The following is a 13836-nucleotide window of genomic DNA, read 5'->3' as shown; positions in this document are numbered from 1 at the left end:
TAACTATAGCTATAGTTTAGGAAACATCTATTGAGTGCTAACTCTTGGTGATGTTACCGGCAAACTGGGTTTGCTTCTTGGTGAGTGTCAAGCGAAAAGACCACAACCAAGCCAAAGATGGGGAGAAGGAAGGATTTATTATTATTTGCAGCAAGTGAAGAGAACACCAGGGATCTTTCCCAAAGCAGTGTCTTCCCGAACAGCAAAATTGGGGGAATTTTAGGCTAAGGGTACATGCATATTCATGAAAGGGCTTGCAATGAGGCCAGGCTTAGATCACAAAGTGGCTTAGGCCAAAAATGGCTTCTCTTCTGTCAAGAAAACCATGCTGGGTTCTCTCTCCAGGGACCCCCCCCCCCCCACCACCATCTGCTTACAGCAAGGCTCCGCAAACTTTACAAACAGTTATTCTCCAATCCCAGAGAGGGGGAAACTGGGCCTTGGTGAGGTTAACTGCCCAAGGCTGCACACTCAGTGCCAGAGCAAGGATTTGAATCCCAGCAGGTCTGAGCCCAGAGCCTGCATGGCTAGCCACCAGCTTGATTCAGGGCCAAGGCAGCATCATCTTCAGATTCCACCCACTCCAAAGAATCCTCAAATTGTGGCCTCAACAACTGCTGAGCTGTTCAGCATCCAGGGTCACCACTGGCTCATCTCTCATTGGGTGCCACGGCATGCCTTCTCTGGCACGTGCCAGCAATGACTCAGCTGAGGTTCTCCCTCTCCCTGGGAGAGGTTGAAAAAGCCTCCTTCTCTTGCTCTAGTATAACTGCAATTTGGGGCGATGCAGGAGAGCATCCAACTACCAAGGAGGGAGGCCTAGGTTGTCAGTAGGTACGAAGGGCAGCCAGAGAGAGAAACCAAGTCCACAGGCCCTTCTGGAGCCTGAGTGGACCTGGGCAGAAAGGCGGGCAGTTGCCCAGGGCACCCTCCTCCTGGGAAGCGTGAACACCAACTTTGGCCATGCATGCTGCTTCTTCCGAGGATGTTTGCCAGGCCTTGTTATCAAATGGGGGTCCTGCTGCTTGCTGCTCACAATCAATTGCATACTCACAAATGTTGGTGGCAAAGGAAAGGTGCTTTTAATCAGAATGCCAACAATCTGGGGAGATGGTAGACTCAGCGTCCCCCAAAAACCACCTCCACAGATTGTGCTCGGCCATGAAACTTTTAAAGGGCAGAAGGGAAGTAATCTCAGTTAATTGTTGAGATAGCGGGTCAGAATTATTGCCATCCCTCCACTGCATGCAGGCTGGTTAACTTCTTGGGTTCTTCCTCTAGATGTTATCTTGTTCACACAGTTTGGTCACACAGTTCAGGTTACTGAAGGGAAAGCTAGGGAAGAGATCTGGTCATCTGTTAAATACTTGCTCATTGTTCTAAAGAACCAACTAGTTTGGCAAGGTATTGTGTAATTAAAAGATTTGAAAGGTGTGCTTGGGCCAGAGATGGGTAGGTAGAACATGGGGTGGGTGGAGGGGCAGTGCCTGGTTTAAAAGTTAGTTACAGGTACTTCCCTGGTGGGCCAGTGGTTAAGAATCCACCTTCCAACGCAGGGGGGCAGGGGGTTGGATCCCTAGTCAGGGGAATTAAGTTTCCACGTGGTGAGCAGTATGCCCCCCCCCCCAAAAAAAAGTTAGTTACAATATAGCTTTGCTAAAGTGACAAGAAAAGGGGCTTCCTGCTGAGGGCAGTTTCCTGCAAAGAGCTTCTTACACACTCCCTACCCCAAAAGCAGCTTCCAAGGATTCTTACAGGCCCTAAAGCCTCGGTTTAAACTGGTTTAAATAATCCTTACAGCCAAGGCTAGGGCAGGGACATGGGGCTGTTTCCTGATACGGCGGCCGAAAGTTCCAGAATTTAACACCTCCTCAAAACACCCGCCAGGAAGACCCATAATCATGAGTCAGACTCCCAAACCTGGCAGCCCAGGTCTCGCTGAGATGTGAATGTCTTGCCGCCCTGATGACCAAGACACATCATTCATTCACTCTCATTAGGCTGTGAGGCACCCTACGCTTGAAGTTAGTCCCCACAAGGCTGACATTCCCCACAAGGACGGGAGTCCCCTAGACTGCATCAACATGGGGCACTCGCTTTGCCACACCCAAGATGGCGCCACCGCGCCCTGCGTCCCTCCCGCGCTCGGTCCCCGTCGGCCTCCCACTACCTCCGCCACTCCACCAAACGGCCCCGCCCCGCGCCACGGCGCCCAGTCCGCAGTCGGAGGCTCGGCCGTAGCGCGCCCCTTTACGGATTACTTAAAATGGTGGCCATGGGGCGGGGCCGCCAGGCGCGGGGTACGCTGGGAACAGCGCGCGGGCTGCCGGGAACGGGGCGGAGCGCGGCCGCGCCGGCGCGTCGAGGGGGAGAGGCAGCCGCCGCGATGGTGAGCGGGCGCTGGGGGAGGGGCGCTTGGCCGGGGCCGGGGCCGGGGCCGGGGGCGGCAAGGGCGGTGGGCCGTGCGTGGGGGCCCGGGCTCCGCGCTCACCCCGGCCCGCCGCCCCCAGGACGTGTTCCTCATGATCCGGCGCCACAAGACCACCATCTTCACGGACGCCAAGGAGTCGAGCACTGTGTTCGAGCTAAAGCGCATCGTCGAGGGCATCCTCAAGCGGCCGCCGGACGAGCAGCGGCTGTACAAGGTGCGGTCCCGTCGGTTCCGGGCGGCCGGGGGCTGGGGGAGCGTGCTGCTCGGAACCGCCGCCCGAGCCTGGCCGTGGGCGCAAGGCGGCCCAGTCGTTGATGTAAACATCAGCGACCGGCTGCCGCGGGCCGGAACTCCGCCGCGTGGGGCCGTTGCTCGAACTCGGGGAGATGAAGCCCCGATAGCGGTCGATACACCGGGGGTCTCCGTTCGGATGGCTTGAAAGTCGCGCGCCAGGCCCTATGCTGAGAGCCGAGGGCCAGCGTCACATCTGATCCCTACAGCGGTCCCACCCGCGACGTGCTGGCCCTTGATTTCCCTGCTCTGCGGTTAAGGAAACAGGCTCGGAGGTGGCCACTTAACGAGGCCAAGGTTGTTGGCAGAGTCAGGATTTGAACCCCGATGCTCAATCGTGTGCAGGACTCTCACACGCCCCCCGCCCCAGACACGCCTTAATACAAAGAAATGGAGAAATGGAGGGTGTTGAGATGAGTCAGGTCCCACCAGTTCTTCACCCAACAACTGTTTATTACTCCCTAACTTACTGCTGATGTTCTAAAAGCCCCCGCCCCTTTCCCCCTTACAAGCCAATTGCAATTATCCAGCAAGGATGTCGTGGGATTTGGGGTTTTCATTGGGGAGTCCTGTTTGTTGGCCCCTCATTTCAAGTTTCTGGCAGCATGAGGTCCCTCACCTAAGTTCCTTGATCTGATTCTGGGTGGAAACTGGGAAACTGATCTTTTGCTGCAGGCTGAGCCTTCACCCCCTTTGTCTCTAAAGGCCTTTTCTTCTTGTTACCTGCTGGGGCTTCTGTAATAAGGACCTTTCCTACTGCCTGAGCTTGTTTCACTTGCTGTGCTCTGTGCTTTCTGTAGGTCCTTTGCTCATTGAAGCCTCTGGCTGGCCTATGAGTTGGGAATTCCAGTAACTCCCGTTTTACAGATAAGGAAACTTCACATCAAACTTGCACATCTTGTGCAAGGTGGTAGAGCTGGGATTCAACCAGGTCTGCCTGTGGCCAGATGGGGGTCACTGACACTTGAAATTAGATTCACCTGGAGTTGCAGGGGGTGTAGATTGAAATTACATTAGATTCACCTGGAGTTGCAGGAGTGTAGCTTCCAGACCCCTACCCTACCCTGGGAGGTTCTGATTTGGAAAGTCTTGGGTGTAGTCCTGGAAACTGTTTGATATACTCTGGGGTGGTTCTGGGCCCTACTCGGGTCTGTTTCTTTTCCGTCTTCTGACTTTCAGTGTAGTTGCTGACCAGAGAAGTCTTTGGGACTTGCCCCTCCTGGGGCCTCTTCTGAGACCCTGCCTGCCTCTCTTCTCAGGACGACCAGCTTCTGGACGACGGAAAGACATTGGGCGAGTGTGGCTTCACCAGCCAGACAGCACGGCCTCAGGCCCCAGCCACTGTGGGGCTAGCCTTCAGGGCAGGTGAGAGGGACAGCGACAGGGTGGAAATGGCCAAAGAAAGGGGTGGTCAGGGAGCCTGCAGTTGTTCCTCCTGGACCATGTCTCCCAGTTCACCAAATGCCGGCAATATCCTATAATAGTGTGTTTGCTTCCCCCATTAAAAACAATGAGAAGCACATGAGATACTTGTAGAAATTGAAGCCCATTTCATGGAGGATTCAAAGATTCTTAGTCACAGTACTAGCTTACATTTACAGAGAACTTACTGAGCACCTGGCCCTGCACTCTGCATTTTATTTCTGTTGTCCCATCTAATCCTCTTGATATCCCTGAGGGGTAAGCACTGCCATCCCCATTTGGGAGACATGGACGCCGAGGCTTGCTGGCAGTCATGTGGGAGGCCACAGTTCAGCTGCCGGCTGCCAGGACCTTGTCTGAGCTGGGCACCATGCCAGCCAGTGTCTCCGTGGTACACCGCTTACTCCCCCAGCATCTCTGTACAGGCCAGAGTTGTATTGTGATCATTTTAAGGATGAGTAAACTAAGCCTGGGGAGGTTAGATCAGGTTCAGCCCTTTCTTGCCCCAGAGCCTGTACTCTCCTTAACCACATTCCACCGTGACCAAAGTTCAGAAACCTGAGGGGTGGGGGTGGTTTATGTTGCTCCTTTTGCCAAGAAAAAGATTTAAATTTTATCCTTTGTCTCTGGAAATTTAAACAGGAGTTATAGGGTGTTTTCACAGCTGTAGACAGACCCAGGGGCTGTGTGAATGGCTGGGTAAATCTGGATGAAGTTACAGGGAGTTATTTTTCTAGCTTCTTGTAAGAAAATGTAGCAAGGGCTCAGGAGGGAGCATATAGCCTTAGCTGCACTTCTCAGTTTCATAAGGATAAACTATGTGAGGCCTCAGCAGCTGTGTCTTCGGGCAGCTACTTCACGCCCCGCCCCTCCCAGACTGGAGTTTGTCTCCATAAAGGAGTATGACACTGGGACCAGCCTCACAGCAAAGCAATGTGAGCCCCCGTGCACCCCAGGCCCTGCAAGCACTCAGGAAAAAGCAGTTTTACGGGCCTTTGTGTGGGTTCCCTCAACTCTCACAGTGACAGTGAGGCAGGTGAGGGGCTGGTGCAGACTTTGTACAGGGTGGGTACTATACAAGGCTGTTCTCTGAGGCAGGTAAGGGAGGGCTGAAAGCACATCTGTTCTTCCTAAGCCAGGGCCAGGCTGCATTCTTCCAGAAAAAGTATCTCTTCCTCTAATTTGAACAGAGGCACCCTATAGACTTGCAGCTACTCAACCATCTTGCAGGTGAAAAAAATCACAGCACAGTGAGGTGATTTTTTTCTCCCCATGACCCCCACTTATGGCGTAGATTGTGGACCCTTGGTGGCATCACCTCAGGTGTGTCATTGCTGTTTTGATAGGGGCTGTGGTGTGGACTGCAGTCTGTCTGCTTCCACTTGCAAAAACGCACTTCTGGGTGGGTAGTTTCCTTGTGCAGAGACGGGTCTCTCCCCACCCCCCAAAGTGGTTTGCTTAGTTAGGGAGATATGATAGTGTCTGGTGTTAAATAGCATCTTCCAGACTTTATTTCCAAAGAATGGAGAGAGGTGATGAAGGCAAGAATTGTCACTCAGATTTGTGGCTTGGAAGATGAATTTGTTATTAAGCTGGGCCATGTGTCTTCACCTCAGCGCTGTTGACATTTGGGGCTGGATGATTCTGGGTGCGGTTGTCTTGTGCATTGCAGGATGTTTAACATCTCGGCTTTTACGAAAGATGGCCTCTCCCCACTAGAGGCCAGTTGCAGCCCCTCAACCCTCGAAGTTAAAACTTGTCAGACCTGACCGACTTCCCCTGGGGAGCCTAATTGGTTGAGATCCCTGAGCCAGGTGGAGAGAAGTTTCCCATGTAGAAGAAAAAGTTGTGTTCATTTATCTGTGTAGTAACAGCAGGAATGACAGGGAAAATCTTCCTGGGGCTGCTGTTCTAGTAGGAAAGCAGCTGGTCAAGAGAAACAGGGCATTCGCGCTAGCGATTAAGTGTTCCCAGTGTAATGCACAGGGCATTGGGCATGTAGAGTGGGTGGTTGTACAGGGTGGTTGGGGAACGCTTCTCTGAAGAGGTGTTTTTTTTTGGTTAAACTTTTTTAAAAAAAATTTATTTTTTTGTCTGTGTTGGGTCTTTGTTTCTGTGCAACAGCTTTCTCTAGTTGTGGCGAGCGGGGGCCACTCTTCATCGCGGTGTGCGGGCCTCTCACTGTCGTGGCCTTGAAGAGGTGATATTTGATTGCCCCTGGATGCCTTTCTTAGGCAGCCAGCCATTCTAAGTGTCAAGCTAGGGAGTGGCAAATGCAGAGACCTTGAGGCAAGAAAGAGGTTGATGTGGGAACATGGGGACCACAAGGAGACATGTGGAGAGACATAATGACATGGTGATTTTATTCAAAGTATGATGAGAAGCAAGAGAAGGGAACAAGGTGATGGGGGAGATTGTAGGTGGATGCAATCCCAGAGGCTGAGGGATGCAGAGGGTGAGGAAAAGGGCCCTAGCATGGCCAGGCTGGGGGAGGGGAGCAGGATCAGGTTGGTTCTGTAAGTGTGGGAGACTCACTTTGCAGTGGCCACCCCCTCTCCACCAGATGAGGCCTTTGAGGCCCTGCGCATCGAGCCCTTCTCCAGCCCACCCGAGCTGCCGGATGTGATGAAGCCACAGGACTCAGGAAGCAGCGCCAATGAACAAGCTGTGCAGTGAGAGGTCCCCCAACCGCCCTACCCCCCCAATAAAAGAGATTTGGGTGTCCACCTGGTTGCTGCTTCTTTCTACACACCTTCTCCTGACTCAGGCATCACCTCACTGGTGCTCCCCGCCTTGCCCCACCCTCAGCCTCTTCCAGGCCAGCCTGCTGCATCCCAAGCTCTCTGAGTCCAGCTACCAACCCCCAGCCCAGCCTACCCCTCAAAAGGCCATAATGGGGAGAGGAACCCAGGGCCCCCAGGCCAGCCTTCTGCTCAGCCTGGGGGTAAAAGGTTTAGAGGCTTTTGTTTCTTCAGAGTGGCCAGCCCCCTCCTAGCATGAGCATGCTGGCTCCCAGCTGGAACGAGCGTGTTGGTTTGAGTAGGTTCTGTGGGGGATCCACAGCCTAGAGCCACCCCATAAGGCTCCTCCAAGGTATGCCCCTTGCAAGAGGGATGCAGCCACAGAATAAGGGCAGCTCCTCTCCTAACTAACTCTCCCCACCCATAATAAACAATCTATAGACCCAATTCCTGCATTTCTCGTTTTTATTTGACAGAAAAAGTTGCTCTTGCTGTACAGATTTTAAAAAACCAAAATGCCTTTAAGAAACGTGAAGAAAAGTTGGGGGGAGGGGGCCACAACCTCACTGGGAGGCCAAGAGGAGCCAACTAATCAACTGCCCCTTTTTTCCAGGTATACCTCACACAGGTCTGCAAGTACCAAACCATCATCCCCCCAAGAACTCGGGGCTAAAAGGGGGGCAGTGCCTCCCAGATCCTTTCTGAGTCAAGACCTGGGAGTCCCACACTGTATCCTCCCCTCCCGCAGCTCCCATTCTCATTCCCACCCACCCCAAACCCCCCAAAACATGTGAACCAGGAAAAACTCACAGAGATTAACATTTCACAGAACAAAGAAAAAAAAAAAAGAGGGAGGGAAAGAAGGGAGGCCTCCCCCAGGATGCTGCCAGGGTTGGTGGGGAGGGCAGACAAAGACCTCCTCCCACGGCTCTGTTGGGGAGAAAGGGGGCACGTCCTGTGGCTCCAGAACTTGGGGTATGGTGGAATTCCCCAAAAAAGATTCACGGAGACCTGAAATGGAAGAGAATAATCAATGCAGAGGCCCCAGCCAGCCCTGGAGCTCTCAGAAGTGAGCCCAGCCCTACAGTGTGACAAAGACACATACCTGGAGGAACGGTGCCGCACGGAGCGAGGGCTGGGCGTTTCCCTCCTGCGCTTGTGGCCCGGGGAGTGGCTGTCCCCACGCTGGCTTCTCCGGGAACCCCGTTCACTGCTGCTACAATGAAGGACAGACATGAGACCACACACAGGACACCACCAACCCTTGGTACCTTGGAGCCTTAGAACTTATTTTGCAGAAATCAGTGGCAGCCAGACTGGGCTGCTGGCAGGACAGCACACACTGGCAACCCTACCTCTGCTGGTCCCGCGGTGAGGGCTGGGGTGAGGGGCGGCGGCGCTCCGCAGGCGAGTAGCTGAGGGACCGGGAGTCCCGGAGGGAGTCTATTGGCTTCCGGGGGCTGCGGGACCTGGGGATCAGAGTAGGTCCCCATAGTGCCACACTCCTTCAAACCCACAAGCCAGCACTCAGGACCACCCCCACCCCACCCCAGGTCCTGACCACCAAACCTCATACCACGCAGGGCCAACCTCAGACCCACCTTCATCCGCTCACTCACCCATCCGCCCGCACACCATCCACCGAGTACCCCAACAGGCGGGGCACGGGGTGCAGCGGGGGAGGCAAAGATAAAGACAGTCCCTGCCCTTGGAGGGGCTCAGTCTGATGGTGAAGGAAGGCCAAGGGAGGCTCGCTTGGCCCCACGTGTGGGAAGCAGCCCCGCAGGACCGATGTACATGGGGTCTGGGGACCCAGGGGAGGGAGACATGGGGCAGGGCAGGGAAGGGGCAGGGTAGTCTTCTTGAAGGTGCTGTTTGAGCGGAGTCTTGCAGAACGAGGAGTTCACCAGGCGGACAAGGGAATTCCAGGCAGGAGGAACAGCATGTCCAAAGGCATGGGGTTCTCCTTAGACTGCAAGGCGCTGCTGAGTGTGGCTGGAGCACAGGGCATGTGTGGGGGCGGGCAGGAGAGGAGAACACAGGGCAGGCAAGGCCAGTTGGTGAAGAGCCTCACACGCCATTCCCGCAGAGGTGGGGCTTTATCCTGCAGGCCACAGGGCGTCCCGGAAGGATTTGTGAAGGGAGTAACCAGATGTGCGTTTTAGAAAGATCCCTCTGGCTACGTGTGGAAGAGAATGGCGTGGAGGCAGGGAGACAGGGAAGAGGCTGTGGATAGAGTCGGGAGAAGATGACGGTGGCCAGACCCTGGCAGTAGCAAAGGGGAGACTTAAAAGCTAGAATCCCTGGAACCTGGGACCAGGCTGCATGTCAGGGGCAGGGAGAGGAAGGAACCTAGGACTCCCCAATTCTGGCTTGAGCACCCACTTGGATGACAGCCCTCTGCCAGAACAGGGCACAACAGAGTAAGCAGGGAGAGGAGAGCCCCACTCCTACTGTACAAGCAGACACCACAGTCCAGCAGGGATCTCACAACCCAGGGTCACACCCCACCCCTTCCTTCTCAAGCAAGGCAGCACTCACCTCCGCTCGCCAGGGGGTGGCTTCTTGGGGCTTGCAGGTTTGGGCAAGGCCTGAGGGCCAGGCTTAGCAGGGGAGGGGGAGGAAGAAGTAGAGGAAGAAGAGGAAGACGAAGAAGAGGAGGAGGAGGAGGAGGAGGAGGAAGAGGAGGAAGAAGAGGACGATGAAGAGGAGGAGCTGCTGCTGGAACTGGAGCTGCTAGAACGCCTCTTCCGCTTAGCTGGGGTCGGTTCCTGAGGACGGCCCTCTCGAACAGCCTCCTTTGGGGCTGGGGCGGGGCTGGGGACCCTGTGGGAGAAGAGGGCGTCACAAGGAGACAAGCTGCCCCAGCCCCAACCCTACCTTCCTTGGCCTGGAGGAATGGCAGTGGGGGAGGGGTGCCTGAGAAAGGCCCGGAGCTCTCCAAACCGAGAGCCAGTGAGTGCATTCTCTGGAGAGCAGTGGCCCCAACTGACCCAACCTCTGCTAACACAAGCAACAGGCTGGGGCCCGCAGCAAAAGGGATCAAGGTTAAACCTCAAGAATGTCCCTGATGGAGGAATAAGGTCCCTGGGCTCAGGTGTGGAAGCCAGGCTGGGTGGTCTCCGTCCTCTCCGTCCTCAGAGAGGAGAGCCACAGCATGGGGAAGCCTCTGTGTGTGTGGGTTGGCTGGGGGAGGGGCCGTCCTGCCTGGAGGCAGGGAGAGGGATAGGATGACCTCTGAAGATCCTTCCAGCCCAGGGAGTTCCTCTTGAGGTCTAACTGCCATCCCTCCTGCTGTAAAATTAAGTCCATTTCCTCTAGTTCTGTCCTCTGTAGAGACGGAAAACTTATCATTATCCTCTAGAGAATTAACCTTCGGAGACTTTTACCTGTCCCATTCCTCCCCCCGTTAACCCCCACCCCGGCATTCTCTTCTACCCCCAGCTTAAGGATCATGGTCCCCATACCTCCTCAGAGAGCCAAGAACCTCTGGACAGGGCTTCTCCCTCCCCACCCCCACCAACCATCCCCAAAACCTTCCCCGTAGAAGAGTTCTAAAAGTCCTCTCACCTCTTCAGTACTACCTCAGGTTGAGTGGGAAGGCTAGAGCCCTCCGAGTCGCTAGAACTGGAGCCAGAGGAGGAGGAGGACGACGACGATGACGATGACGATGAAGAGGAGGAGCTAGAGGAGGACGAGGAGGACGAACTCCGCCGCTCCTTTGCTGGCTGCAGGGCAGCCAAAGCAGAAGGCTGCTGGGCCTCCATAGAGGCAGTTGGTTCCCCACCCTCTGGGTGGAACACCCCAGGGACGGGGCCAGAGAGCATGCCATCGTGGTCACCAGCAGAGGATGTGGTCTTTGCCACCGTTCCAGAGGAAAGGGACTGAGACCCTGCTACAGGGGTGGTCTGGGCAAGCAAAGATCGGGACTGGTCAGAAAAAGCAGATGGCACAGGGGACCTAGGCCGATCCTGAGCTGGAGGAAGAACTGACTGTGAGGAAGCCTGTACCATTCTAGAGGCAGGAGAGGGAGCCCGCTCAGATGTCATTCTAGACTGGTTTGGGGCAGATGGTGGGGTTCTGGAGCCTGGGCCTCCTGGTGGGGTTCTGGACCTGGCTCGGTCAAGGAGTGGTGGTGAGGTTCTGCCACTAACGCGCTCATAGGCAGAGAGGGGAACCCTAGGGCTGGTGAGGTTTGCACCAGACAAGGCTGGAGCCATTCTAGCACTAGTGAGATTTGCAGGGGCCAAGGCTGGAGGGGTTCTTGAGCTGGCAATATTCACAGGAGCTGTGGCATGTGTAGATCTAGGACCCACCAGGTTTGCAGAGGCTGGAGCCTGCGGTGTTCTGGAGCTGGACGGATAGTTTGCAGCAGTTGGGGCTGTGCCAGAACCCGTGAGACTCAAAGCTGCCAAAGCAGCTGGGGTTCTGGCTCCTGCCAGGTTCACAGCTGGCGCTGTGGGGGTACGAGGGTCAGCAAGGTTCACGGCCGAAGGTGCCACTGCTGTTCTGGGGCTGGCCAAGTTCATGGCTGCTGCTGCAGCTGGCGTTCTTGAGTCAGCCAGGTTTACTGCTGTTGGGATGGCAGGTGCCCTGGCGCTGGCCAGGTTCATGGCTGCTGCAGAGGCTGCAGGAATCCTGCTGGCAAGGCTGGCAGCTGGGGCTGTTCTGAGACTCATGAGAGGCACTGGAGCTGGAACCTGGGACATTCTTGCAGCAAGGCCAGCTGCAGACATGGACGGAGGAGGCCGAGCGGTGCCAAGACTGATAGCCGTCAGGGCAAGTGCAATTCTAGACTGAGCATGGTTTTCTGGCACAGACGTTCTCGGGTGATCAGGAATTCGGGGACCTGGACCATCCATCATGGAACCACCAGCTTGCTGCAGGACAGACATGGGTGTTCTAGAGCTGCCAAGGGGCTCAAGCATTCCAGGTGATCTACAGCGGTCAAGAGGAGTTGGTGACATGCTAGGACGACTGAAGCAGCTCATTCTGGAGCTATTGAGCGCTACTGGAGGTGTCCGAGAACCAGAATGATTTCTTGTTGCTGGAGGAGTAGCAGAACGTGAACGATCAGAACTGCTTCCGGACGCAGAACGCCTGCGAATAGCTGGAGGAGATCTTGTTAAGGACCGTTTGCCCCGAGTTGTTCGTGGAGTACGGGACCTAGAACGGCGGCGAATAGCAAGTGGTGAGCGACTTCGAGAACGCTTACGTGCTAACAATGGGGTTCGAGACCTAGAGCGGCGCCGAAGAGCTAGAGGAGTTCGGGATCTAGATCGGCGGCGTGTCACTGGAGAGGTTCGAGAGCGAGACCTCCTTCGAGTTACCGGAGATGTGCGAGATCTTGACCTCCTTCGGGTGACCGGGGATGTTCTGGATCTTGATCTTCTGCGAGTGATAGGGGAGGTTCTGCTTCGAGATCGCCTTCTGGTTACTGGTGGGGTCCTAGATCTGGACCTTCTCCGAGTCACTGGTGGAGTCCTAGAACGGGAGCGTCGGCGAGTCGGTGTTCTGGACCTTGAACGACGGCGGGTTACTGGTGGTGTTCTGGACCTAGATCGCCTTCGACTCACTGGGGAAGCTCTTGATCGAGATCTTCGTCTAGTCACCGATGTCCTGGACCTTGATCGCCTCCGGCTGACTGGTGAAGTTCGAGACCTGGACCTCCGTCGGCTAACCAGGGGTGTTCTGGACCTGGATCGCCGGTGAGTGGCTGGAGAGGCCCGAGACCTGGAGCGTTTCCATGGGGCTGGTGATGTGCGTGAGCGGGAACGCTTCCGACTGGTTGGGGGTGTCCGAGAGCGGCCTCTTCGGCGTCTAGAGGAGGTTCTGGAACTCTCCTGCCGGGCAGGAGACCTTGAATGGTAACCGGAGCCTCCCCTGCGACGCCGAGTAACCCGAGACCTTGACCGGCTCCGCTGTCTTCTCCGAGAGGTTGACTGAGAAGATCCAGACCTATCTCGACGACGGGTTGTTCTGGTTTTCTCCCTCCTCGAGCGGGAACGGGACCTCTGCAGCCCACGAGGCTTTGGTGAAGGAGAACGGCCTCTCCTTGAAGTTGTCTTAGTGCGTGGAGATGAAGCTGAACGCCGCCGGCGTGAGGATCTTGACTTTTCGGCTGGCTCTGGGGAAGACACTGAGGGACTTCTTCGGCGTCTTGGGGGAGTTCTAGAGCGGGTCTCTGGTGAGGATGATGCAGAACGGCTTCTACGGGAGAGCCTGGCCTTCCTAGTCAGCTCAGGAGATGATCGAGAGCTGCGACGGCGAGGGGGAGTACGAGACTTGGTCTTGGGCTCTGGTGATGACCTAGAACTTCTTCTAGTAGTTCTGGATTTGGGTGGGTGTTCTGGAGAGGACTCAGAACTGCTGCTTCCTTCAGGCGAAGGGCCTCTGCCTTTGCTTGATGAACCTGATCTGCTTCGTCTTGGAAGGACCCGAGGGACAGGAGCCTTGGGTTCAGGAGAGGAATCAGAACCACTCTGTGCCCTGGGTACTGCTCTTGGCTTATCTTTAACTTCAGGGGATGAGCCAGACCTACTACGCCGAGGAGAAGGCCGGGATTTGCTGTCGACCTCTGGAGATGATCCAGAGTGACTCCTTTGTCTAAGTGGCATTCGTGTCTTAGCTTTAGAATCTGGAGAAGAGTCTGACTCACTTCTCTCCTGAGGCGATGAACTGGGTTTCCCATCAAGTTCTTGAGAAGATCCAGACCGACGTCTCTGCCCGAGAGGAGTACTAGTCACAGTCTTCTGTTCAACTGATGACTCTGACCCACTTCTTTCTCTCTGGGGGGTAAGACACTTATTGTTGAGCTCCGGGGATGATGGAGAATGACTCCTTGGCCTAGGAGTCTGAGGCAAAGCTTTTGCTTCTGGAGAGGAATCACATTCACTCCTTCCCCTGGATGGTGTTCTAGGTATATCTTTCATTCCAGGAGACGACCCAGAT

The 13836-nt window shown here is 55.4% G+C and overlaps 2 protein-coding genes across 2 annotated transcripts; one reads left to right on the top strand and one right to left on the bottom strand.

The window, feature by feature from the left end:
• The first annotated feature begins 2331 nt into the window (after positions 1–2331).
• ELOB (elongin B) lies at positions 2332–6889 on the top strand. The gene is made up of 4 exons (XM_082858197.1): positions 2332–2389; positions 2511–2645; positions 3982–4087; positions 6708–6889. Exons 1-4 carry the CDS (start codon positions 2387–2389, stop codon positions 6818–6820), a joined length of 357 nt encoding a protein of 118 aa, XP_082714323.1. The 5' UTR covers positions 2332–2386; the 3' UTR covers positions 6821–6889.
• Positions 6890–7681: 792 nt separating this feature from the next.
• Positions 7682–10225, bottom strand: LOC309973770 (serine/arginine repetitive matrix protein 2-like). Its single transcript, XM_082858196.1, has 5 exons — positions 10121–10225; positions 9427–9711; positions 8241–8354; positions 7991–8101; positions 7682–7896 (listed from the first exon to the last, which is right to left on the bottom strand). Exons 1-5 carry the CDS (start codon positions 10195–10197, stop codon positions 7887–7889), a joined length of 597 nt encoding a protein of 198 aa, XP_082714322.1. The 5' UTR covers positions 10198–10225; the 3' UTR covers positions 7682–7886.
• Positions 10226–13836: the final 3611 nt, after the last annotated feature.

This window comes from Leucopleurus acutus (assembly GCF_964270905.1).
Source record: "Leucopleurus acutus genome assembly, chromosome: 16".
NCBI lineage: Eukaryota > Metazoa > Chordata > Mammalia > Artiodactyla > Delphinidae > Leucopleurus > Leucopleurus acutus.
This window is presented reverse-complemented; position numbering and strand designations above follow the sequence as displayed.